This window comes from Equus quagga, chromosome 1 (genome assembly GCF_021613505.1).
Source record: "Equus quagga isolate Etosha38 chromosome 1, UCLA_HA_Equagga_1.0, whole genome shotgun sequence".
Classification (NCBI taxonomy): domain Eukaryota; kingdom Metazoa; phylum Chordata; class Mammalia; order Perissodactyla; family Equidae; genus Equus; species Equus quagga.
In genome coordinates, this window is record NC_060267.1 from 385 (window position 1) to 27,553 (window position 27,169).

At 46.0% G+C, this 27,169-nt stretch overlaps 2 protein-coding genes across 11 annotated transcripts in view; one reads left to right on the top strand and one right to left on the bottom strand.

Moving 5' to 3' along the window:
* The first annotated feature begins 2,392 nt into the window (after nucleotides 1-2,392).
* RABL2A (RAB, member of RAS oncogene family like 2A) lies at nucleotides 2,393-19,935 on the top strand. Of its 8 annotated transcripts, none has more exons than XM_046639601.1 (9): nucleotides 2,393-2,482; nucleotides 3,206-3,363; nucleotides 12,705-12,734; nucleotides 13,866-13,945; nucleotides 14,605-14,684; nucleotides 17,701-17,812; nucleotides 18,128-18,225; nucleotides 18,577-18,660; nucleotides 18,852-19,935. In XM_046639601.1, exons 2-9 carry the CDS (start codon nucleotides 3,257-3,259, stop codon nucleotides 18,930-18,932), a joined length of 672 nt encoding a protein of 223 aa, XP_046495557.1. In that variant the 5' UTR covers nucleotides 2,393-2,482; nucleotides 3,206-3,256; the 3' UTR covers nucleotides 18,933-19,935. The 8 variants fall into 8 exon arrangements, with proteins under 8 accessions (XP_046495557.1, XP_046495575.1, XP_046495567.1 ...); XM_046639619.1 differs by having other exon boundaries at nucleotides 2,464-2,482; nucleotides 3,202-3,363; XM_046639611.1 differs by lacking the exon at nucleotides 2,393-2,482 and adding an exon at nucleotides 2,513-2,649.
* TMEM19 (transmembrane protein 19) overlaps nucleotides 14,777-27,169 on the bottom strand; it is a 32,015-nt gene continuing 19,622 nt past the window's right edge. Inside the window, exon 6 of one of the 3 annotated variants that reach the window (XM_046639531.1) lies at nucleotides 14,777-16,491. In XM_046639531.1, the coding sequence (XP_046495487.1) occupies nucleotides 16,379-16,491 (113 nt within the window). In that variant the 3' untranslated portion in view covers nucleotides 14,777-16,378. The remainder of the gene's footprint in view (nucleotides 16,492-27,169) is intronic. The other 2 variants (XM_046639540.1, XM_046639522.1) reach the window with 2 other exon arrangements.

The following is a 27,169-nucleotide window of genomic DNA, read 5'->3' on the forward strand; positions in this document are numbered from 1 at the left end:
AACCCTAAACCCTAACCCTAACCCTAACCCTAACCCCTAACCCCTAACCCTAACCGTAACACTAACCCCTAACCCAAACACTAACCCTAACCCTAACCCTAACCCTGTAGCCCTAACCCTAACCCTAGACCTAGCCCTTGCCCTAGGCCTAGCCCTAGCCCTAACCCTAACCCTAACCCTAAACCCTGGCCCTGACCCTGACCCTAACCCTAAACCCTGACCCTGGCCCTGACCCTGACCCTAACCCTAAACCCTGACCCTGACCCCCTAACCCTAACCCTAAACCCTGACCCTGACCCTGACGCCCTAACCGTAACCCCCTAACCCTAACCCTAAACACTAAACCCTTACCCTAAACCCTAAACCCTTAACCCTAACTCTAACCCCATATATGGGGTTAAAACCAAAACCATTCATTCTGGTTCCCTGCTTCTCCAGCTACTCATATGTAACCATCTGTCTCTTTAACCTTTGACTCCCGGGTTTTACAACCAAATAGAAGTTGCAAGTTGTTAAAGCCCCGGTGGGCTGCCGCTGGGCTCACACTACAGTTGTAGCTAATCATGCATCCTTGCAGTCTACCACAGGGAAAGTATTATCTAGAGAGTGTCAGAAAGCTGAGGCTTCCCAGACCTCAATTCCTCGGCTCCCTGATGCCAGAATCCACCATCCATCATGAAGGCAAGACAGCCAAGGATTCCTACCTGCAATCTTCCTGTCTTACCATTCCCCTCTCCCTGCAAGCAGCTTCTCGAAGCCAACCACAGGCTGGTGGGAAAACACCAGCCGGCAATGCTAAATGTTCCCCCTCCCTTACCTAAAACCCCAAATAAATACCCTTGCTTGTAGCTTCTTGGGGAGTTTGGGGCTTCTTAGCTGCCCTCTCTCCTTGCTCGGTGCTGTGCAACAATAAAGTCCTACTTTCTTCCACCACATCTGGTGACAGAGATTGGCTTGCTGTGCACGGAGCCAGCGAACCCACTTCAGATTCCATATCAGGAGGACAGACCCCCGAGCCGAGGGCCCTTGCAGACTACGCTGGCCTGCTGCTCCCCATGATGAGGATTATCTGGGGCTGGTTACTTTTAAAAGCTGCAGACTCTGAAAAGTAGAATTTGCTTGCCCTTTGTTAAGAGACGTTTGCATTTGTGAAGGAAGTCTCCATCTGTGGGGCTGTCTCCCTCTCTGCACCAGGAGGAAGGGGGGATGACCTTATCTCTAGAAACTCTTAATGGGGACAGCAAGGACTTAAGTCTTGTTTATCATGCTTGTCTGGTAACCTCATGTAGCTGACTGACCCCCCCTCGCCCCCCCCCCCCCCCCCCCCCCCCCCAACATCCTCCGGGAAGCATAGGATGTCCTGACTTAATCCAGTCTGATTCTTATCTAAAAGTTATAGGACCACCCCATAACCAGACCCCACCTGCACTGATACCATTTTAACAACTCTTTTTACATATTCTTTCCTTTGTCTTGTACAGAGATAACTCACATACCTAGGCCTTAAATTTAGCCCTACCCTCAACCCATGCTGGCAGCAACTCCTCCTGCCCTTGGGTCTTGTCCCCATGCTGTTTGACAAATAAATATGGCAGATAATAGGCTATATTGGAGTATATGAGGAAGCCATTTGGTGTAAACCTAATTCGGCCTGACCTTGTCTTTCCAAAAGAGGCTGACCGAGGCATTGTACATCTGCTTTAGAGATTCCTTATGGCAAGAACAAAGGCCCTTGAGATAAAGGTGCAACTTCCCTTGGCATTTCCTTAAGGATTAAGCGTCTTTCCTTAGGCTACGAACTGATTGCTGCGCTCACCTGTGACCACCCAGCTCTTGCCTCCTGCTATGCCCTCTGAGATAGCAGACCACTGCCTGCTGTGTCCATCAAACGCTGTGCCGACAGGGCAATCTTGTGACTATTGTGGGAGGGACATTTCAATGACATGTGAAACACCCTGTTTGGGGGTATATAACCACTCTGTGCACCCCACTTCTTCGGTGCCCCTTCTTCCTTTGGTAAGAAAGGCCCCAGGCCATGGTCCTCAGATTGTAGCTCAGAATAAACTCTCCCAAATTTTCATTTATAGATTGGTTACGGATTATTTTCATCGACATTTCCCACACTATTCTCTGAATAAAAGAGCACTACTGCCAGACCTTCAGAGTCCAAGAAATCTTTCTTTCGACTCCTCAGCTCGCGGAGCCCACATCACCCAGACCAGACTCGGGCCGCTGGAGGCCCAGCTCGGTCCCCAGACGCGAGCCTACCCCAGACTGGAAGCCCCCGAGCCAGCCCCGACCAAACGCGCGCTGCCCAGCGGTGCTCCTGCCCGGCAACGCGCTAGCCAGCCCGCGCCCCGGCGGGGTCCTTCAGGCCGGCGCCGGCAGCCCTGCTCGGGGTCCTTGCGCGGTTGCGTAGCAGCTGCGAGGACGCGGGCAGAGCCGGAAGCGGAGCGCCGCGCCGCGGGAGCCGGGCCGCCGGGTCCGGGCGGGTCTGGGCGGGACAGGCGGGACGGGCGGCCTGCGGCGTCCCTGGTCTCTCCGGCCTCGCCCGGGCCGCCTGCGCGGCGGGTCGGCGTGGGGCGCCGCAGTCCGAGACCGGCGGGGGCCCTGGGCGGACGGAGGGCCCGGTAGCGGAAAGGACGGGCGGTGGGGTCAAGCGGGGGCGGTGCAGGTGGTCCCCAGACGCGTTAGGCCCCCGACACCCGCGTGGAGCGGAAGAGAGCGCCCGGGCGGGGCTTTCCAGCGAGGGGAGGGGAGAGGCGCGGGGCGGAGGGTCGGGAGTGCCGGTGAGGCCAGTTAGTCGGTGACGAGCGAGCGTCCGTTTGCCAGTGTCCTGTGATGTGGGCCCTGTTTTATAAGTGAGGAAACTTTGTATGTAAAACTTGTAACTGTTGAACTGTGGCTTCGGTGTGGCTTTAGAATACTGTCCCCTCCAGGTGGGAGTGGGAGGTGTGGCCCTGAGCATAGCTGCAGAGCTGACATACGGTAAACCACCCTAAGAGGATCTTGGTGTGGCCAAGATGACAACCCCACAGTTCAGCAAGTGGCAGCCAGGCCGATGGGGAATAGAGAAAGATGCAAGCGTGTTCTTGGGCCCCTCTCTCATCAGCTCGTTGTCTCCTCTGTCCAGGAAGAGGAAAAGTAGATTTGGTTGGGGGACTTAACATCTCTTTAACAACAGCCTCTTGATCTTCCCAGACAGTGATAAGACCCCCCTCCCCTGGACTGAGCCCCTTTCTACAGCCAGGAGCCAATGGCCGGGGACAGAGCCAAACCCTGTGAGCTGGACCAAGAGAAATACGATGCTGAGGACAACGTGAAGATCATCTGCCTGGGGGACAGCGCCGTGGGCAAGTCCAAGTATGTTGGGAGATTAGGGAAGAAAGACCAGGCCCAGAGCAAGTCTGGGTTATTAGAAAATAGCCCTCCAGAGGCTCAGGAGCGTGGCTTCTATGGAAGTGGTAAGGGAGTAGTCTTGGCTGGAGCCCAGGTGTGCATGGGGGAACGAGGGGGATCACATTGGCAGCTGTGCGTGTTGGGCGGCAGGCAAGGCATAAGGACTGAGGAAGGTGGGCTTTTTCCATGAGTCCTGGCAGAAGGTGTGGTTACCCTAGAGACTGATGAAGCAGTCCAAGGTGAGGAGGTGAGAGCTGGGGTATGCCAGTATATGGTGTGTGGGCTGAAGGATTGCGAGGTGGAAACAGTGGGAATGGAGAGGGGAAAGTGTGAGAGGTGTGCCTAGCCCGACCAGTGACAGGTTGAATACAGGTGCTAAAGATGCTTTCTTGGAGGAGCTGACTGAGACTGAGAAGAGCTGATAGAAATGACAGCTGACTGTAATCAGCATAGAGATTGGTGTGTTCTTCTGACTTCAGTGCCTGTGTGCACAGGTGTGGAGCTGCCACCCTGGAGAGCTGAAGGGAGGCCCGCAGTGCTGGCATCTTGTGTCCACAAGGTGTGATCCTGTTTCTCACCTGTGGGCTGCTGTGGGCACACTTCCATTTCTGCCTTCACAGGATGGGGGTAGACTTGCCCCGACCAGATGTCTGGTTTAGTCTTATCTCCCAGGTGTTCCAGATCCACCTTGTTTTCCAGCTTCATCTTTTACTAACATATTCTTGGACTCAGGTGGCTGTGAATAATTCTCCAGGGGCTTTGCTAGGTTTTAGGTTATCTTCATGAATTCACATTCTCTCTCTGCCCCACCCCAGCGCTCACAGTGCAGCTCTGGGTTAGTATTTTACAGTTGCTTTGACCATCCTCAAGAGCATGCCTATACAGTAAAGGTGAGGGAGAGTGTTGTAGTTTGGGGAGATTGCTCAGTAAATAACACCCCCTTTTTCCCCACCCAAGTTTAGAACCAACAAACAGAGAACAGGAATGGCAGGCAGGTGAGAGCAAACTGTCAGCTTAATACCTGACAGAGACGTTGGAGAATGTAGCTTGGTGTGAGATCCAAGGTGGCTACCCAACCCCCAGGTTCAATGCCAGTCTCTTATAAGCCTCACTTAAAACAGCAGAAAATAAGAATCCAGGCAGTTAACAGGACGTCAGCGATTACCAGAGCATTGGCCTCTATAGCTACGACATTTGGAAAACAAGCCAGTCCCCAGCACCTAACAGTATCTCAGGGAAAACATTGTCCCAGAGACAAAGACCATGATGAAAACACGGTGTATCTGAGGGAAGGCGAGCAGGTGAGAAATGTTGGTTCAGTTGCACTGGGACTCAAGAATTCTATGACCGTTTTCAATATCTCCAACTTGTGAATCTAAACTCAGTTGGGAGAAAACTGTGAAGAGGTGGATTAACCCCTGCATTCATTGTAGCTGGAGGGCATCTGTGCACAGCCTCCTCTCGATAGCGTCTGGGAGGTGGTGCCACCTGGCACGGCCTGGAAAGTGGGAGGAGCGGCCGCCCCGCTCCCGAGACCTCCTTGGAGCTGCCTTCTTTCCTCATGCAGCAGGTGCCTGCGCTCGATCCTGTTTCCTCTTTGGGCCTGTTTCTGGATCCCAAGCCTCCGTTGAGGGTGGGCCCCTCCACTGCGTGTGAGCGGGTATCCTCAGACCCAGGCACTGCCTCCTGGGGGCCTTTCCTTCCCTCCTGCATGCGCCACCTTCCTGAGCTGGGTGCTGCTGCAGGGAGATGTCCTCCGCTGACACCCGCATCCAACCCAGCCAGCTCATGATCTCAGTGTCCTGCCTGGCTCCCCTTTAAAGGATGTCCACTTGACAAGTGCTGAGCGCGACTAGGGTCAAACCCTGTTCTGGGTGATGGGTAAGAGCCCCTCCCTGAGTCCCCACTTACACCCAAGCGTTTGCTTCATGTTTTCAGTACCACTGTGGCTGCTGGCAGTCTGAGAGGCACCCATGCTCTTACTGCGCCTTCTCTCTGCAAATCCAGAAGGCATCTTCCCCTGGGGAGTCGTCTGAGGCTCTCCCAGCCCTTGCTTTTCTTCTTAATAATTTCTTTGGACCTCAAATGTTCTTTCTGCCTAATAACAAGACAAGGCCTTTTCTGATTCCCTGTTTGAGTGTAGTTCAGTCCAGATGCATTGCCTTTTTTCTTTTATAGCTGTCTAACTGGGCCTTTAGGGTCTCGTTTTCCCCTTAATAATTGTCTATCATTGGGCAAAGGCACATACCTGCTCAGGCTGCATGGTGTAAGTACAAACTCAAGTTGACCGGGGGAAATTATAGGCAGAGAATACACAGCATGCCCCATGTCCCAAGCTCTTGTTATCCCTGAGGCCAGGAGTAGATGGGCTGGATGCCTTGTGAAAAGGTCCTCTAGACAGGGATCCAGCACCTGTAATACTCTAAATACTTTTGGGAAAGGATGGCAAGGACCATCCATGTGACTGTGTAGCAGTGGGAGCTTCCTGGGGCCTCCAGAGGGTGCATCCGCTCTGCTTTTGAACTCAGGCCTGCCGAGCTGGCTGTCCACTAAGCCACAGGAAGTTGGGAGGGAATTTGTCTCTCCTGTTGTCGTGTCTTCCAGAGGCCAACCTTTCCTTAAGAAAACCCTTCTTGGCCTTTGTTTGCACCTTTCACTGCTCCTGCTGTGATGAGACGAGTGTCAATCAGCTGTTCCTCCTCTACTCCCTGAGCACATGATCTCTCCAGACAGTGTTCCAAGCACAGGTCCTTTTCTTACCCTCTGTGGCTGGAGTACTTTCACTGTGTGGTTTTCTACGTCCATCTAAGAAAGTAGTGTATTTTCTGTATAATGTGGGTGCTATTTCTTTTTAGTTACAAATGAAATCTCCCCCCCTTTTACAATGGAAGCTACAGTTTAAATCTCAAAAGTGTAAAATCATGGCTAGAGTGTATTAAACTGACAGATAAGGAGTGCCCTCACAAAGGTGGGGAAAGCACAGCTGCAGTGTAGAGAGACTGGTTAGGGCAGGCCTGTGTGTACAGTGGACGTACAGCAACGACCTGAAGGAGGCCAGGGAACGAGCCATGCAGGTATCTGGGGGAGGTGCATGTCAACGAGAGGAAGTGACTGGTGGCTGGAACAGAGGGAGCAACGGAAAGAGAACGGGAGAGAAGAGAAGAGGAAGTGGAAGTCAGTGGTGGGGCTGGGGATCTGAGGAGGCTTTGATCTGAAAGAAATGGGAAACCATTGGATGGTTTGAGCGGAAGAGTAGCCAAGTCTAATTTTTTTTTTTTTTATTGAGTTGATGATAGTTTACAACCTTGCCAAGTCTAATTTTTTAACTGGATCACTGACCACATTCTGAATGGATATTCCTCCCAATAATCAATACATCAGTCAGGGAAAAAAGTTGTAAGGTGATAAAGCTTTGAACAACGCAATTATCAGTGTTGATCATTCACGTATAGAGAGAGAGATATATTTAAGAGTTTCTATAGTGACTTAATTTTGCATTTCACTGATGCCTGATTATATTGAGCACCTTTGCACTTATTAGTGCTTATTGGCCATGTGGAGCTCCTCTTTTGTGAAATGTCTGTTTATTTTTATTGGATTGTTTTTTTTTTATTATTGACTCATAGAGACTTCATTATACCTTCTTGACCTTTCACTCTGTGGCTTTTCACTCTATTGTTAATGTGTGTTTTGTTTTTTTTTTTGAGGAAGATTAGTCCTGTGCTAACTGCTGCCAATCCTCCTCTTTTTGCTGAGGAAGACTAGCCCTGAGCTAACATCCGTGCCCATCTTCTTCTACTTTATATGTGGGGTGCCTGCCACAGCATGGCTTGCCAAGCGGTGCCATGTCCACACCCGGGATCCGAACCGGTGAACCTGGGGCTGCCGAAGCGGAACGTGCACACTTAACAGCTGCACCACCAGGCCAGCCCCAGATTTTTTTAACTGAGTTTCGACAGTTCTTTTTTATTCTAGGTACTAGTCTCTGTTGGATGTGTGGTTTGCAAACGTTTTCTCCAATTCTGTAGCTTATCTTTTCATTCTCTTATAATAGAGTCTTTCACAGACAAAAGGTTTTAATTCTCATGAAGTCCAATTCGCCATTTTTTTCCCCCTTTTATTGATCATGGCCTTTGGTCTCCACCAAGCCCTAGGTCCCAAAGATTTTTTCCTATGTTTTCTTCTAAAAGTCTTATAGTTTTAGATTTTACGTTTAAGTTTGTGATAAATTTTGAATTAACTTTTATTTAAAGCGTGAGGGTTTGGGGCAAAGGTTGTTTCTTTGTTTGGTTTTGCTTTTGTTTTTTTTTGCTAATAGATACAGTATTCAATTGGTCCAGCATCATTTGTTGAAAAGGCTTTCATTCCTCCAGTGAATTGCTTTTGGACATTTGTAAACAGACCAGTTGGCAGTGCTTCTGTGGGACTCTTTCTGGTTCTTCCTTTTGTTTCATTGATCTCTGTGTCTGTCCCTCTGCCAGGACCACACAGTCTTTATCACTGTGGCTGTATAATAAGTCTTGAAATCAAGTAGACAGATTCCTTCCACTTTTTTCTTTTTCAAAATTGTTTTAGCTCTTGTAATTCCTTTGCCTGTCTATATAAATTTAGAAAATCTTGCCTATACCTATAAAACATCTTGCTGGGATTTTAGTAGGCCCACATATCAATTTTGGGAGAATTGGCATCTTTTTATACTGAGCTTTCCAATTCCTAAACATTGTGTGTCTCTCCATTTATTTAGATCATCTTTGATTTCTTTTCATCGGTTATTTTGTAGTTTTCAGTATACCGGTTCTATAAATGTTTTGTTAGGTTTACACCTAGGTATTTCATTTTTTGGTTTCTTGAGCATTTATAAATGGTATCACATTTTAAATTTCTGTATATATGTTTGCATTGCAAGTGTATGGAAGCACAGTTGATCTTTGTACATTGACTTTGTATCCTATGACCTTGCTGAACTTACTTATTAGTTCTAGGAGTCTTTTTTGTAGATTCCCTAGTATTTTCTCTGTGTACCATCATGGCATTTGGAAATAGGGACAGTTGTATTCTTTTCTGAGTCATGTGCTTTTTATTTCCTTTTCTTGCCTTATTACACTGGTTAAAACCAAGAAGTGAGCGTAGACATCTTTGCCTTGTTCATGAGTTTAGAGGGATCACATTCAGTGTTTCCCCATTGAGTATGCATTAATTGTAAGTTTTTCTAGAGCTCTTCATTAAGGTTAGGAAGTTCCAAACTATGCCTCTTTTTTGGAGACTTTTTTTTATCATGAATGGGTGTTGCATTTTTTCAGATGCACTTTCTGCACTGATTGATACGATCATGTGATTTTGCTTCTTCAGCCAGGTAATATGGTAGATTACATTGATTGATTTTCAAATATTGAACTAGGCTTGCATCCATGAAATAAATCATACTTACTCAGGGTGTGTAACTTCTTTGATATATTGCTGAATTCTCTTTGCTAATATTTTGTTAATGACATGTCTATATTCATGAAGGATATTGATCTGATGTTTTTGGGGTATTTTTGTACTGTCTTTTTTTTTTTTTTTTTTTTGAGGAAGATTAGCCCTGAGCTAACATCTGCCACCAATCCTCCTCTTTTTTGCTGAGGAAGGCTGGCCCTGAGCTAACATCTGCTGCCAATCCTCCTCTTTTTTGCCAAGGAAGACTGGCCCTGAGCTAACATTCGTGCCCATCTTCCTCTACTTTATATGTGGGACGTCTGCCACAGCATGGCTTGACAAGCGGTGTGTAGGGCTGCACCCAGGATCTGAACCAGCGAACCCCAGGCTGCCAAAGGAGAACGTGCAAACTTAACTGCGGTGCCACCAGGCCAGCCCCTGTACTGTCTTTAACTGGTTTTGGTATCAGGGTAAAATGACCTCATAAAATGAACTGGGAAGTGTTCCCTCCTCTTCTGTTTTCTGGAAGAGATTGTGCAGAATTGATATTAATTCTTTGCACGTTTGGTAGAATTCTCCCCTGAGACCATCTGGGCCTAGAGATTTATAGTTATAGGCTATTCAAGGGATCTGTTTCATACTAGGTGAGTTGGTAGTTTATGCTTTTAAGGAATTGGTCCATTTTGTCTAAGTTGTCAAATTTCTGTGTGTAGAGTTGTTTGTGGTATTGTGGTTTGTAGAAGGCTGCGATGTGCCTTCCTGAGAAATATGGATGTTCCGTAAGCTGCTTCAGGCAGGAGTGACTGTGCCTGGGCATCAGTATAAGGTCAGTGTTAATGAATCAGCAGTAAAAATGTGGGTAGAGGCTCTCAGGAACCCAGCCCTGTCAGTCCCCTTGCGGCAGCAGCTCAGGGCTCGCCTGCTCAGTGTTTGTGGGGATCTGACAGGCTCAGCTGCCATGAGCAACAGCAATAGCTGTGACTCTAGATTGGCTACGGCGCAGCTCTGCCAGTTTAGTTTTTTTCTTTTTCCTTTTTTCTTTTTGTTTTTTCCTGCCTCCCTGTGGGTTGCTTGAACATTTTTAAACATTCTGTTCTGATTTATCTGTAGTGTTGTTGGGTGTATCTCTCTGTAGCTTTTGTAGTGGTGGTTCTAAGTTATCTTGTATATACGTAAATTTGCAGTCTACCAGTGAGAGTGAAGTGTAAACGCCTTGTTTCCCTTTATGTCCCTTTACCCTCCCCTGTTTAATTGTCTTAAGTATTTTCTCTACATACACTGAGAACTCCGTCATCTGTTGTTATAACTTGTGCTTTGACCATGGAAAATAATTTTAAAAACTCAGGGGAGGGGCTGGCCCCGTGGCCCAGTGGTTGAGTTTGCGCGCTCCGCTGCAGGCGGCCCAGTGTTTTGTTGGTTTGAATCCTGGGCGCGGACATGGCACTGCTCATCAGACCACGCTGAGGCAGCGTCCCACTTGCCACAACTAGAAGAACCCACAACGAAGAATACACAACTATGTACCGGGGGGCTTTGGGGATAAAAAGGAAAAAATAAAATCTTTAAAAAAAAAAAAAAAAACTCAGGGGAAGAAAGTCTATTGCACTTACCAATATTTTTTTCTTACTCTGTTCTTTCTTCCTTCTTGATACCCCAAGATTCCTTCTTTATTGTTTTCTTTCTGTTTGCCATTCTTTAGCCATTTTTCAGGATAGGTCTGCTGGAAACAGATTCTTTTCATTTTCCTTCATATAAGAACATCTTGATTTCCCCTTCACTCTTGAGGGATATTTTCACTGGATTTAGGATCTGGACTGACAGTTCTTTTCTTTCAGCACTTGAGAAGTAATGTGCCACTTCGTCTGGTCCCATGGTTTCTGATGAGAAACCCTCTGCCCTTCGAATGGTTTCCCATATAGGGACCGTGTCATCTCTCTCACTGCTTTCAAGGCTTTTTTCTTTGTCTTTTGATTTCAGGAGTTTTACTGTGCTGTCTTGGGGTCCATTTCTTTGGATTTATCCTTTGAGTTTTGTTCAGCTTCTTCACTCTACAGGTTTTTATGTCTTTTTCCAAATTTAGGAAGTTTTCAGGCATTATTTCGTCTATTGTTTCAGCCTGGTCCTCTTTTTCCTCTCTTTTCCCTACATGAATTTCATCATATAGTCCTTCAAATCCCTGAGGCTCTGTTCATTTTTTTCCAGTCTGTTCTCTTACTAGTATTTGTCTCGGGTGATTTCTTTTGTTCTGTTTTAAAGTTCAGTGGTTCTTTCCTTTGTTCTTTCCATCCTGCTAGGAGCCCATCCAGTGAGTTTTTCATTTTGGTTATTGTATTTTCCAAATGTCCTAAAATAGCCATTGGGTTCTTCTTTACATCTTCCATTTATATGCTGAAAAGTAGTCTGTTGCTGAGACTTTCTGTATTTTCAGTTATTTCAAGCATACCTGTACTTGCTCATTGGTGCATTTTTATGACAACTGCTTTAAAAGCTTTGTCAGATACCTTTAACATCTGTATCATCACAGGGTTGGCATCTGTTGATCGTCTTTTTTCATTTAGTTTGAGATCTTCTTGGTTCTGGGTATGATGAATGATTTTCAGTTGAAACTTGGACATTTTGAATATCATGTTATGAGACTGGATCTTATGTAAACCTTCTGTCTTAGCTGGCTTCTTGTGGCACTGCTTCTGCAGAAAGGGGAGAGGCTGCACACCACCCACGCCCACCACTCCCCCAGCTGCTGGTGGGTGTGAAGTCCAGGCGCCTGTGCTCTCCACTGATGCTATGGGGAGAGGGAGCCCCATTACCATCTGGTAGGGAATTGGCCTTCTTTGACACCAACCCAGCTTGGGAACGTTGTGGGGGCCCCTCCTTACAGTCTCAAAATGGTGGAAGTCTAGGCCCCCCACTCACCCTTTGCTGATGGGGGGAAAGGTGGGCTCCAGTTTTGCGTGGTGTTTGGATGGTAGTTATAGTCTGAATGTTTTTTGTCCTAGGCACTGAGGATGCAGCAGTAGATTAAAAATCAAAAACTGCTTTCAGGGGCATTTCATTCCAGTTGAGGGAGAGAGACATTAAGTAAAATACTTAATATTTCAGTTGCTGTCACATGGCAGGGCAGAGATCAAGTACAAGTTGAGACAGACTTGCCTGCTATAAATAAGATAATCCGGGAGGGTCTCATTGCTCAGGTGATGTTTGAGCAAAACCCTGAAGGACCTGCAGAATATTGGGGAACTGACTTTCAGGCAGAGGGCACAGCCTCCCTGGCCTCGGTTTGCTGTGCATAAAGCGAGGGTAGTTGTGCTTTCAACAGTGTGAAGAGGTGAAAATAACGGATCTGAGAGCCTCACTTGGGCTGGTGTGTGCACTTAGGGCAACGTGAGCTGTTTGTTATGAGGGTTAGTCTGGTGATTCCTAGGTTCCAGGCTTGGAGAGTCAGGTGATGTGCTAAATAGATAATTTACAGGCAGGGGCAGGGTTAGTGGGTTGAACAAACTCACTCTCAGATCTGTTGAGCTTATGGTTCACACAGACTTCTCCAGTGTAGACACATGGTCTACCCTGGAGGCAGGCCTTTATTTCTTCAACTGGTATTGGTGATCAGCTGCTGTGGTACCCAAAAAGGATTAAGACGGGGTCCTAGCATGCAGGGAAAGCAGCTGTGGGCCGTTATTACAGCGAGGGGCCGGGAACGTAAGGGCTGTCAGGAGCAGAGAGGGTGGGCAGTTCCTGGGCATTGTCCTTCAGAGGAAGCCGTGTGGCTGTGGAATAAATGGGAGTTGGGAAGCCACAGGTGGCTCCCAGGTTGTCAACCCTGGGGTCATGCAGCAGGGCAAGGAGGAGAGTTCGGGGGACATGTCTGACCACCTTGCACACTCTCCTTACAGACTTATGGAGAGATTTCTCATGGATGGATTGTATCCTTCAAGGTTTGAAATGCTCCTTGTTCCTGTGGCCCTTCCCACCCTCATGCCAACTCAACCCCACTGCCCACCCCTTTGCTCCAGTGGTCAAGGGAGGAGAGATAGGTGAGTGAATGCACCGGTTCCATTCAGGCTGGTTTCTTGCCGACTGACCCACGTGGCATTGCACATCATCGATGCAGCATGTTCTGGAGCTCACTCATTTGGATTGGCGTTGTATTAGGAGGGCAAGTAGAATGGCTAGTAGCTCCTGGTCAAATGCCTAGACTCAAGCCCCACCTCTTCTGAGTAGCTCTGGCCTTGGGCAATTCACTTGAGCTCCCTGACCTCAAAACTTGGGCTTTCTAATATTTAAAAATTCTCCAGTATGACTGAACTTTGTAAGATATGAGCTGCCAGCCTCTCCCTCCTCCCATGAATTGTCACGTTGTGTGGGTTTGGAGTGAGACCCTCCCTGACAACTAGGATGGTTTTAAAAATCTTACTGGGGAATGCACTGAGGACCATGGGTGAGAAGCGCCTGGAGCCTGCTGCCCCTGCCCTGGGCCCCAGCCACCAAGGTGGAGTCTGTGTGTGTCTTGCTTCACCTTCTACCAGGTGCTCCTTTGCACCCTCCCACCTGCTTCGTCCGGCTTTGCTGGTTAAACCACCAGTGTCTTGCAGCTTTAGGAAGTATTATTCCCTGGGCTTTTTGTTAGGGTTTCACATACAGGCAAACTACAGTTCATAAGCAGCTTGTCGAGGCTTCTTTCCCTGGAACGGTCATGTTGCTGCCTATGGCTGGGTTTCCCCTCTGGCCTGCAGGAGCCCGTCCATTAAGGAGCTGGCGCATCCACGGTTGCATTTTCCAACTACCTGATGCCGTTCATGACAGCTGCTCTGTAAAATGCCGTTCCATGTTTCCCCTTGGACTCAGATGACCGGGACACACACAGCTTCTCCCGCCCTCGCCTTTCCATTGTGCCAGCAATATTTGAAGCTGATCCTCTATCTGCAGCATTCATTCAATTTAAAACCTAACTCCAGGAAGCAAAGGAGAGAGGGCCTGTTCCATCACACAAGTGCCCCCCCAAGCACCTTCCTCACCTCCCTTTTATTCCTGTTTGCTGCTTAACCTGAATGCAGTCAGCCGCAGCAGCTGTCCACGTACGCCCTGACCCTGTACAAACACACGGCCACTGTGGACGGCAAGACTGTCCTTGTGGGTGAGCAGCACGGGGCCGAGCCAGCCGACTCTCAAGGGGGGAGGAGAGGGGAGGGGGAGGGGAGAGAAGGTCCCTGAGAGAGAGTAAAGCAGGGAGGAAATGAGACCCCAGGCAGGGAAGACCCTGAGAATCAGGGGGCCAGGGAGGGCGGGAGGCAGCACTTGGACCCGGTGTTCTCATTTAGCCAGTGTAAAAAAATACAAATGTGATCTGAGTATTATCTTCCTCGGGGTTTTGACTTTCCGCAAGGTCACAGCCTTCCCCTTGGCCAGGCCACACATCCTGCCTGTGTCCATCTGCTCTCACCACTCTCGGAAAGTCTGCCCAGTTTTGACATTGGAGGGTCCTGTATCTTGTGGGTGGAGGCAAGGGGGGCACCTACCTTCTCCCTCTTCGGGCTTCCTGCCTGCATTCTTCTTCCTCTTGGCCCTGGGCCTGTGTCTCCCTCTCACCCACGCCCACGGGCATACACAACGCCTCTCACACACCAAGGTGATCGTGTCCTAATGACACACACGTGCGAGCTGCGTGGTCTCCATTCCGCCCATCCTCCCCACGTGTGTGTTGTTTCTGCACTCAGAGACCTGCACAGAGGTGCTTAGGGCGCCCAGGTCTCCGCCCTCCAGCCCCTGTCAGTCAGAGCTGTGTTCTTATTGCAGACTTTTGGGACACAGCAGGCCAGGAGCGGTTCCAGAGCATGCACGCCTCCTACTACCACAAGGCCCACGCCTGCATCATGGTAGGAGGCCAGCCTGGAGGTGGACAGAAGCTGGGCAGGTCTGGCCTAAGGGGTGAGGGGGTGAGGGGCTTAGCCCCACTGAGCCCTCCCCACCGGGGCTGGGTGCTTGGGGAGAGGGGACCGGCGCAGCCTGGGGACCCTTCAGAATGTACGTGCTCCCTGGAGGTTCTGAGTGAGAGCTTGCCAGGTGCACTCCTCTTCAGGCGGGGATGGGAGAAGAGCCACCATGCTAGGGGAGGGGCAAGTTCAGGGCTCCAACGTGAGACAGAGCATCTAAGAGGCAAACACGGTGGGCCAGCTCCGTGTCCTGGTGGTTGAGTTCGGCACACTCTGCTTTAGTGGCCTGGGTTTGCGGGTTTGGATCCTGGTCATGGACCTGTACCACTTGTCAGCCACGTCGCGGCAGCAACCCACATACAAAAGAGAGGAAGACTGGCACAGATGTTAGCTCAGGGCCAATCTTCCTCACACAAAAAAAGGAGAAGCAAACAGTCCCTCCGTGATGGAGCCCAGCTACTCAGACAAGCTCCCAAGGCTGTCCTCAGACGTCACCTGGTGCTGCTCTCTAGGGGCGGACACGCGCTGAGTGGACTCTGCGGTTCCCAAGGAACTTACCTTCCCAAACCAGCCCCTCTTTTCCCTCCCAGCTCTCACTTTGCTGTCTGGAACACAGTCCTCAGGGGTCCACCCAAGTAGCCGGGGGTAGTAAGTCCCATAAGAGGGCCTGAAACTCAGCCATGGGAAGGACCAAGAAAGGAGGCAAGCTGTGTAAACCTGTGTCCCTAGGACCTCCTGCCTATGAACTCCCTGGCTCCATCCTCGGGCCCTACTGTCCTTTAAGCACAAGAGCCCTTGGGATTTTCCAAAATTTTAATACTAGTACCTGTAAGGGGACAAAACAAAAGAGGGTAACAGGGTAGTGTCCAAAGTCGTACTTGAAGTCTTGCATAGTCAACATCTCTGACCCTTGAGACTGGGGAGGGTGGGTCCCAGCTGTTTCTGTTTCCGTTCTGCACTGGCACTTGGTGCTTTGAGCTCACCTCTCTTTTATCTCTGGGAATGACCTCCTCCTGCCTCGGACACATCTCCATTGGCCCCTTTTGGACCCTTTTCAGAGGCCCAGGGGTGTTTCTCCTGCCAGCATCCCTGCATGCCTGTGTCAGTAGGTGCCTAGCACCAGCCCCAGCCTCCTGCATGCAGCCTGGCAGGTAGAAGGCACTCACCTTCTGATGACCAGGTGGGGATCTGATAGTCGCAAAGGGAGCCGGGGTTCCACTTTCCCCCTTGAAACCCTGATGGGGATGCTCCTCGTCCCAGCCAGCTCCTCCTCAGCTCTCAAAACAAGGAGAGGAAGCTCAGGAACCCAAACCTAGACAAAAGGGGACTGTTTGATGGTGATCATGGGAGGCAGCCTGGTGTGAAGCAGGTTCCAGAAGTTCCACTACAAGCGTGCTTTATGAGAAATCTTCCTGGGAATTGAAGACAGCATGGTCATTTGCTGAAATGGGGCCTGGGGAGTAGCATGGAAGAGCTTCTCAGGTGGACCTCCTGCTGCCTCGGGGTGTGAAGGCTGCTGACCCATGCCCACCACCACGTGGGGCAGCCCCTGGCCCTGGGTGTGGTCCATGCCGCTCCCATGAAGGACTGGGTGGTTGAGAAGTGAGATCAGCCGCTCCAGGGGGTTTCAGGGCTGTTCATCTCAGTCCACTGTTGTGCTGGGCAGTTTGGGCCTCTGAGTCTTCTGGAGGACGGCTTGGAAGCAGGAGGCTGGCTTCTGAGGAGCTCCCGTGAGGGGCTTGAAGGATCCCTGCAAGGGAGGAAGGAGCAACTTGAAGTGTCTTAGGATTGCTGGCCTCCCTGCCCTTAGAGAAGTCCATGTGCTCATGCTTCTTGTTGATACTTTAAAATAGGTAAAAGCTATAAATTATAGGAAGTTAATAAAAGTATGATAAGCTACAAAATAACAGATAAAAATTACTTTTAAAAAGTTTAAAACACAAAATGAATGGAAACTGGTACAGCCACTATGGAAAGCAGTATGGAGATTTCTCAAAAAATTAAAAATAGAAATACCCTATGACCCAGCCATCCCATTACTGAGTATCTATCCTAAGAACTTGAAGTCAGCAATTCCAAGAGTTCCATGCACCCTATGTTCATTGCAGCATTATTTACAATAGCCAAGATGTGGAAGCAACTTAAGTGCCCATCAACTGATGATGGGATAAAGAAGATATGGTATATAAATAGAATGGAATACTACTCAGCCATAAAAAGGGATAAAATCGTCCCATTCACAATAACATGGATGGACCTTGAGGGTATCATGTTAAGTGAAATAAGCCAGATAGAGAAAGACAATCTCTGTATGACTCCACTCATATGTGGAAGTTAAACATGTAGACAAAGAGAACAGATTAGTGGTTACCAGGGGAAAGGGGGCGTGAGGAGTGGGCACAAAGCATGAAGGGGTGCACCTACAACATGACTGACAAACAATAGTGTACAACTGAAATTTTACAAGGTTATAAACTAGCATAATCCTAATAAAAAGTAAAAAAAAATACAAAATGAATAGGAAATTAAACAAAAGCTTAAAATTAAAAGGAAGTCAATAGTAACAAGGAAAATTCTAGTATTTAAAATTATTACAAAGGAATTTTAAAACAAAGCTTAAGCAATTAAGAATAGACTAGGAAAAAAACTTCACAATTTGTAACAGACTATACTGATTAGTAAAATTATGCAACTTTGTTAAAATGGGTAAATAAGCTTAGGTGACAAGATAACAAAAACATGAATAAATATTTTAACACTTTTGGATCTGGAGTTCTAGAGGACTTCCCTGTGACGGGCACAGCTTTGCTGTCAGGGGCTGCAGCTCAGAGCAGGTGTCCAGTCCAGGATCGCAAACCTGTGGCACATGCCCATGCTCAGCTGTCTGTGCGAGTCACCTGGGGGTGGCCTGCAGATACGACGGCACACCTGAGCTGCCTTCCTTCTCTGCTCTTTGCAGGTGTTTGATGTGCAAAGGAAAATCACCTATAAGAACCTAAGCACCTGGTATGCGGAGCTTCGAGAGTTCAGGCCAGAGGTCCCATGCATCGTGGTGGCCAATAAAATTGATGGTGGGCGTCAGCACTTCATGGGGGACCCACCACCACACGCTTCCTCCTCCTTTCCTGGGGCAACAAACCTTTCCATCCTCCTTCCCAAGATAAAGCCTTTGGTTGCTTGCCATCACTTCCCTTCCCAGTAAAAATGTCAACTGAGCCAACCTGCCCTCTTCCCAAGGCACAGATCCCCATTAAATGAACTCTTTCAGGGCACATCCCCTGACTGTCCCTGCTCATCCCAGTTTCTGAAATGGGGGCTTCCTGTGACCTACCCTGCAAAACCCTCTCCCTTAATGGACAGGCCAATGTCCTGCCTTCTCTCTACAGCAGACATAAAGATGACCCAAAAAAGCTTCAATTTTGCCAGGAAGTTCTCCCTGCCCCTGTATTTTGTCTCGGCTGCCGATGGTACCAACGTCGTGAAGGTAATGGTAGACTGCAGGTCATTCTAGTGAGGTCAGGGAAGGGCAGGTTGGTGAAGTGACTGGGGACGCTGCGAAGAGAAGGGCTGTCTGCAGGGATGCTGGAGAGGATGGGGATTGTTGTGGGGACCGTGAGTGGGCATGTAAGTGTTAGTGGAGGAGGTGATGGGCCTGGGCTTCGTGAGGAAAAAGTTCATGCATCAGGGTGATGAGGAGGTGACTTGAGGGGTGACCTTGCTGATTTTAGGGGTGGAGTGTTGCGTGGACTTAGGATTGGGCCTCTGGGTACAGTGCAGGCCAAGTACAGGGAAGCAGTACCCACTGCCATGTTTTCCTTCCTACCACCTCCCCCAGCTCTTCAATGATGCAATTCGATTAGCTGTGTCTTACAAACAGAACTCCCGGGACTTCATGGACGAGGTTTTGCAGGAGCTTGAGGTGGGTCAGGCCCAAATGTCAGATGGGATAGAGAAAACGGCTTCTCGTCAGAGGGGTGTGGAATATAACCCAGTAGAGTGGCTCTTGCCTGCCTTTGCAGGCTGTACATGGTCATTATGCGCACCGCCCCTGGGAGTATCAGGGAGTTGGGCAAATTCAGGGCCAGGCCTCACCTGCAACCTTGTTCACAGAACTTTGACTTGGAGCAGAAGGAGGAGAATGTGTCGGAGCAAGAGCAGCGTGGCAGTGTCGAGAGCCCATCTGCTTCCTGAGTCAGAGAAGGAGGCCTCTCTCCAGGGCCAACTTGTTGGGTAGGGGGAGAGCTTTCAGAATACCCCTCCCTCCCCCAACCCTCTAGCTCGGACCTGAGGAACTCTTCCAGGCCATCCCCCACTCTACTTCCTGCAAACCCACCCATCCTGTTTGCCTCCGCCACTTCCATGGCCCATGATACCCCTCCACCGCTGTCGCCAGGGACAGGGATGGGGTCAGCACCAGCAAGTACCTCGACGGTCTAAGAGTTCCACAGCACACCCTGAAGCGGAATTAGGGATCAGCAGCATACCCGTCTTCCCAGGATCGGACAGTGAAGAGAATCAGGGAACATGCTTTGTGTGTGTCTTAAATAAAAGGAAATTTAGGTGTTTGTTTTAATTCCCAAAACTGACCTCAGGGTTTACTCACCGCATTTCCACTAAGGGAATGACTTCTAATCCTGAACCACCCCTGTTCCCACCCCTGTGGAATTGGGGAGGCCTCCATCCTTTTTTCACATGGTCTCCCATTCTTTTTCTTCTTTAGTCCCCAACCAGCTTTTTTTTTTTTAAAAAAGGGTTGAGCGGAAGGAGCTCGTCCAGGTGCAGCCAGTATGTTGGTGAACAGTGAGGCTGCAGCCACAGGCACACAAGTGAAAGCAGGTTACAGATCTAGCCATCCTCACAGTACACAGACATCACTGTCACTAACACCAGGGTCAGTACAGCCATATAACAAGGCACACCCATTTGGTTGGAAGAAATTAAGAACAGCTTCCTTTAAAAGCCCTATTTCAGCATGTGAGGCTTTCCCTCCTCTTTTGAGGACCAGTGTGGACATCGTGCCTCCTCCATGGCGAGGGCTGCAGATGGACACACTGCCGCCTTTTCCACTTCTCGCTAGTACTTGTGGTCTGCTGTTGTTTTTATGACCATCTTGTGCATCATTTCCATTGTTTATATTTTTTCTGTTTTCTTTTTTACAGTAAAGGTTGAATTACATAAACTTTGAGTATATGTGCACGCTTTGTGGGTGTGGATTTCACTGAGCAAAAAGCCACCAAAGAACTTGTAGGTCATCAACTACATGAATGGGGGTGACTGTCTGGATCTGTCATGCAAGAGTAACCCAGGTTGACTCTTGATTTACTGTAACAGAGACCATTTCAGTGGAATTGGATGTTAAAAAAATGGGGGGGGGGGAGCGCCAGCATGGTGGCATAGTGGTTAAGTTCACACACTCCACTTTGGCAGCCTGGGGTTTGTGGGTTTGGATCCCGGGTGTGGACCTACACATTGCTCATCAAGCCATGCTGTGGTGATGTCCCACATACAAAGTAGAGGATGATTAGCACAGATGTTAGTGACAATCTTCCTCAAGCAAAAAGAGGAAGATTGGCAACAGATGTTAGCTCAGGGCCAATCTTCCTGACTAAAAAAAAAAATGGATTGATTTGAGAGTTGAGAACAAATGATTTTCCCCTTTAAATACTGATACTTAAAATTTCACCTTAAGAGATTTAAAGTGACCAGGGGTTTTCAGGAGTGCATTACCCTGGTGAGGTAGGCTTTTAAAAACAACAGTAAGAAAATAACCCTTTAGATGTTAGCTCAGGGCCAGTCTTCCTCACCAAAAAATAAGCCTTTAGTTATTATAAATAATGTGTTTTTATATAATGGCTTTATTGAGATATAATTCAAATGCCATAAATTCACCATCAGTATTGGTTTACATGAACCTTTTGCATTAGGTTCCCTAGAAGCAGAGCCTGAGAAGGCAATTCTTGTTCCGATGACTCAGTGGGGCGGTTCTCTCAGGAGAGTGAGTGAGTGGAGCAGGAGCGAGCAGGAGGCGGGAAGTTAACAAGGTTATGGTCTCAGCTGGAGGCTTCAGTCTCCCTTCCCCTGCCCAGGGGAGCTCTGAGGGCAGACTGTGCCACAGAGTGGGTCCCACTTTGAGACCAGGGGCTTTTTGTGCAAGTCAGCCAAGTGTTAGAGAAGAAGTAGGTAGAGGGGGCGGTTTGTAGCCTCCAGGGCAAACTGGCTCCTGTTTTAGGGAGGGCAATTCTGGGGGGAAAGGGCAGCTACGAGTTATCCATTAGCACTCAAAGCAATTGAGGGATTAGTGCTCAGGCTGGGTGCCAACCTGTCTTTACAGTGTTCGGCTCCACCTGCTTCTTAAAGTCCATTCCATCCTAACACAGGGAACACCACTCCTAAATCTTTTTTGAAATAATTTGAGGTAAAATTTACATAACGTAAAATTAACTATTTTAAATTAATGCAGTACCATTTACAGTTACAATGTTGTGCAACTATCGCCTCTATCTAGTTCTAAAACATTTTCCATCATTCAAAAGTAAAACCCCTTACTCATTAAACAGTTTCTCCCCAATACCCTCTCCCCTCAGCCCCTGGCGAATACTAATCTGCCTTCTGTCTCTATGGATTTATCTATCCTGGAAATTTTATATCAACAGAATCATGCAATATAGGACCTTTGGTGTCTGTCTTCTTTCACTTAGCATGATGTTTTCAAGATTCATCCATGTATCGTGTACTTCATTCCTTTTTATGGCTGGATACTGTTCTGGTGTATGTATAACCAACAATTTGTTTATCCATCATTGATGGACATTTGGGCTGTTTCCACCTTTTAGCTGTTGTGAACAGTGCTGCTGTGAACGGGCTTGGACATGAGTCCTTCAACTTTGTTCTTTTAATGATCGCTTTGACAACATTAATTCTTCCAATCAATGAACACTGGATGTCTTTCCATTTATTTAGGTCTTTAATTTCTTGCAGCAATGTAGTTTTCGTATACAAATCATTCACTTCTTAGTTAAATTTATTTCTAGGTATTCTTTGGATGCTATTTCCTTTTGTGATTGTTCATTGCTGGTTATAGAAACACAGCTGATTTCTGTGTCTTGATCTTATACCCTGAAACTTTACTGAATTCTTTATTAACTGTACTAGTTTTCCTGTGGATAGTTTGCGATTTTCTGTAAAATAGAATATCATGTGCATATTGAAAAAGTTTTACTTCCTCCTTTCCAATTTGGATGTGTTTTATTTCCTTTTCTTGCTTAATTGGTCTCACTAGAATTTCCAGTTCTGGAATTGTTGAATTAAAGGAGTAAAAGCAGGCATCCTTATCTTGTTCCTGATCTTAAGGGGGAAAGTTTTTAGTTTTTCACCGTTGATTATGTTGTTAGTTATGGGTTTTCTTATGGCCTTTATCATGTTGTAGAAGTTCCCGTCTATTCCTAATTTTCTGAGTACTTTTATTATGAAAGGTTGGCGGGTTTTGTCAAATGCTTTTCCTGTGTCAATTCAGATGACTGTGTGGTTTTTCCACTTCATTCTATCAATGTGGTGTATTACATTAATTTTTGTATATTGAGCCACCTTTGCATTCTTGTGATAAATCCCACTTGTTCATGGTGTATAATCCTTTTAATATTTGTTGATTATGCTAGTATTTTGTTAAAGGTTTTTGCATCTATATTCATAAGGGATGTTAAGGATATTTGTTGGTAATTTTCTTTGCTTGTGATGTAGCTTTGGTATCAAAGTAATTCTGCCCTCATAGAATGAGTTGGAAAGCGTTGTATTCTATTATTGGAATAGTTTGGGAAGGATGGGTGTTAATTCTTCTTTAAATGTTCGGTAGGGGGGCTGGCCCCGTGGCCGAGTGGTTAAGTTCGCGCACTCCGCAGCAGGCGGCCCAGTGTTTCATTAGTTCGAATCCTGGGCACGGACATGGCACTGCTCATCAGACCACGCTGAGGCAGCGTCCCACGTGCCACAACTAGAAGAACCCACAACGAAGAATACACAACTATGTACCGGGGGGCTTTGGGGAGAAAAAGGAAAAAATAAAATCTTTAAAAAAAAAAAAAAAATGTTCGGTAGGATTCACCAGTGAAGTCATCTGGTCCTGGACTTCTCTTTCTTGGAAGCGCCCCCCCCCCCTTTTTTTTTAACTGATTCAATCTCTGCTTTTTATAGGTCTGTTCAATCTTTCAATGTCTTCTTTCTATTTCTTCTTGAATCAGTTTTAGTAATTTGTTTTTCTAGGAATTTATCCATTTCATCTAGGTTATATAATTTGGGGAGCATGTACTTTATAGTATTTTCTTTTCTATTTTTTTTTTTTTCTTTTACTGGCAGGAGGAGGAGGTTGGAGGAATGAGGCTGGGTGCTGGAACACCCACACTAACCCCCTGTTGCCTCGGCTCCCCCCAAGTGTTTTCTTATATTCCTTTGTATTTCTGCATAATCAGTACTGTCTCAACTCTCATTTTTTTGTTTTGTTTTGTTTTTTCGAGGAAGATTAGATCTGAGCTAACATCTGCTGCCACTCCTCCTCTTTTTGCTGACGAAGACTGGCTCTAGCTAACATCCGTGCCCATCTTCCTCTACTTTAAATGTGGGACGCCTACCACAGCATGACTTGGGTGCCATGTCCGCACCCAGGATCCAAACCGGCGAGCCCCAGGCCACCGAAGCAGAACGTGCAAACTTAACCACTGTGCCACTGGGCTGGCCCCTCCCAATGGCTTTTTATAAATAACTCATATCCTACTATACTCTGATAATTAAATCATTTTTCTATGATTCATAAATATTCAGATCTTCCCCAGGCCTTATGAGTCCCACAAATTCTCACCTTTTCCTTCAGTTTCTACAACTGGGACCATATCCTACTACAAAGATGAATTAGACAATTTGAAGACAGATTTCAGCTCACTGCCATGAAACTCACAAATATCCCTGAATATCTACCCACCAGTGATCTCTCACCTGATAACACTCAAAGTTCACCTCTTACCCTGGATAAGCAGATTTCTGCAAATGTATCTCTCTCTCTCCTGCTCTCTCAAAGAGATTTTACTAATTATAAACTGAATGTCCTTTACCAGCAACCTCTCCATCACTTCCCCATCTATGCCCTTAAATTCATTCAATCTCTTCATTCTTGAAACAAAAGTCTTGTCTGAACCAATTTTTCTCTAGTTTATGCCTAGGTCTTTCTTCCTCTTAATAATGAATCTGAAACAGAAGTACACACTTTATTACTATTTCTTCATGCCCCACTCACCCCTTGATTTACTACAAACGATTTCTGTATTAATATTGATATGTAAATTAATTTTTCAGCTTTATTGAGGCATGACAAAAACTGCATATATTTAAGGTGTACAATGTGATGGTGTGATATACCTATATATTGTAAAGTGATTACCACAATCAAGCTAACAATTACCTCACAATTACTATTTTTTTGTGGCGAGAACATTTAAAATCTACTATTAGCAAATTTAAAGTACATAATACAGTATTATTAACTACAGCCATCATGCTGTACATTAAATTTTCTAAAACTTACTCATCTTAGAGCCAAAAGTTCGTCCCCAGTGACAAACTTCTCCCCATTTCACAACCCCAGCTCCTGGCAACCTCCATTCTCCTTTCAGCTTTTCCGAGTTCTAATTTTTAAGGTCCCACATATAAGAAAGAACATACAATATTTGTCTTTCTATGTCTAGCTTATTTCACTTAGCATGATGTCCTCCAGGTTCACTCATGTTGTCAAAATTGAAGGATGTCTTTATGCCTGAATAATATTCCATTTAGACAGCTACACAGATCACATTTTCTTTATCTATTCATCCATCAACGGGCATATAGGTTGACAAACAACAAGTGCAGGCAAAGGTGTGTAGAATATGGAAACTTCATACATTGCAGGTAGGAGTGTAAAATCTTGCAGCCACTTTGTAAAAAAATGGCATTTCTTTAAAATGTTATACATGGAATTACCATATGATTCAGAATCTATTTCACTCCTAGGTATACAGCAAAAAAATGAAAATATATGGCCAAAGACTCATATGTGAATGCTCGTAACAAACCTACATATAACAGCCAAAAATAGATGCACCCTAAATATCCATCAACCAGTGGAAGAAAAAATAATGTGTATATCTATACAACAGAATACTATTCACCAATGAAAAGGCATGAAGTAAGGATGCATTATACAACAGGGATGGAACTAAAATTATTAATCTAGTGAAAGAAACCAGACCCAAAAGACGACATCATTTATGATTCTACTTACAAGAAATTTCCATAAAAGGCTCATATACAGACAAAAAACAGATTGACAGTTATCTAGAACTGGGGTCATAAGGGAGATAGAGAGTGAATGTAAATGGAATGAACTTTCTTCTGCAGTGATGGAAAAATATCCTAACATTAGATCACAATTATGGTTATATAACTCTGCAAATATGCTAAGAACTTGGAATTTCATACTTGAAACGTTACTATTATGTTACATAAATTATATGCCAAAAAAGCATTTAAAAAATAAATGTCAAAAATTGTACAGTTGTTTATGACTTTCAGAAACTCAAGTTACTAACTGAAAATTAATGTAAGTAACACATATCTTCATGCCTATGTACTATATTTTGTTTGAGACTGGATTTTTGCAAATTTTTCAACATCTTGCTTAGTATTTGCATTTGGAATTACGCATGCAAACACTTAATTGTATGACAAAATTCTCAACACATCGTATTTTACTCTTTTAATTCATTGTTTATAAGGTAGTTTATAAAGGGAAGGAGTATCACTTAAAATAATGATGGGGAGGGGTAGATGGGGAAGAGGGGTAATTCTCAGAGATTATTTTTTGTTTACTTTGAGTACTTTTTGATTTGTAGAAGAAACACATTTGATTGCAGACTTTTTAGAAAAGTACTTAAAATTATTTTTACAGATGTATTTTCTTTTTTTCTCCCCAAAGCCCCAACACATAGTTGTATATCCTAGTTGTAGGTCATTCTAGTTCTTCTATGTGGGACACAGCCACAGCATGGCCTGATGAGCAGTGCCAGGTCCACAGCCAGGATCCAAACTGATGAACCCCAGGCCGCTGAACCAGAGCGTGCGAACTTAACCACTCAGCCATGTGGCCAGCCCCTGCATATCTATTTTTAATAGCAGCTTTAGTGAGATATAATTCACATATCATAAACTTAAAATTATTTCAACAAAAATCATCTATAATCTTACCAGATATCATATTAATATTTAGGTATACATCCTTCTACTCTTTTTTCCTAAATAGGATTTTCTTGGGTGTAAGCACCTAACTTGAAGCAGCAAAATGATAGTACTAATTATAACAAAATTTCACTCATTAAGAAGAATGAGTGCTAAAACACACCCAAAATAAATATTACTTAGAAAATATTTCAAATTTCTAGCAGTAGCTATTTTGGGGAAGCGGGGATGGGGCTAGGTTTGTTGAGGGGGTAGTGGAGGTAAAAGGGTATTTTAGCTTTATCGCTAATGTTCTAATTTTTCAAGAAGAATAGATTCAGTGTATTACTTATGTAATTAAACACTAATAAAAAAGAAAAAATCCAAACATTAAAAAAAGAGTTGCCACACGTATAAATCTTCAAGGGGGCGGTTATGACACATGAAAGAGAATTACGACATCCAGTCTCGGTGGGGAAGACTTTCAGGAGCCCTGTCTGCCAGCATGACCCCACCCTCACTCCTACGATCATTTCCTCACATTACTTTCAAAATCATCAAGATTGAGTCACATGATAGAGAAATAGGGAATCATCACAGTCCTCAGAAATTCAGGTAGCCACAGTGGCTTTTTCATTTTTGATTTTCCTCCAGAAATACGCTCCTGATTATCAACTTTCAGTAACTCTTAAGGAAAACAGTGATTAGAGTAAAAACAGTTTAGCAAACATATTGAACACTCATATATTTTAAATGTTTGGGACTGTTTGAAGTTATGGCAACAGATACTCCATTAAGGGATTAAAATAAGCTGCGTAATTGTGTTCTCATCTTCAAAACATGCACAATTCACCTGGGAGTTTGGTGGCTAAATACAGTTTTTCTCACTGTGATAGCATGAGGAACATCAGATGATCAGGCACAGCATACCCACTGTGCACCAACGGCAGCAGCTGTTCACCCTGCAGGCACACAGCAAAGCTCACAATACCTGAGCTCACATGATTTTTCTCCACAATAGGTCTATATCCAGTTGGGAGGGGTTGGCATTCCTGAAGCCAACATCCTACATATACATACACACACACACACACATATATGTAATACATATATATAGCAGCTGGAAATAAGAGAGATATATGCACCTTGGCTGAGAAGGATAACCCAAGTAACAAGAGAAGCTAAGAAGGTTG

Bases quoted from the DNA above. Each gene is read 5' to 3' on its own strand.
- RABL2A (XM_046639601.1), top strand. From the start codon at position 3,257: ATGGCCGGGGACAGAGCCAAACCCTGTGAGCTGGACCAAGAGAAATAC. The intron at 3,364-12,704 runs GTATGTTGGGAG...CTCTCCTTACAG, and splicing joins AGCGCCGTGGGCAAGTCCAA to ACTTATGGAGAGATTTCTCA. The intron at 18,226-18,576 runs GTAATGGTAGAC...CACCTCCCCCAG, and splicing joins ATGGTACCAACGTCGTGAAG to CTCTTCAATGATGCAATTCG.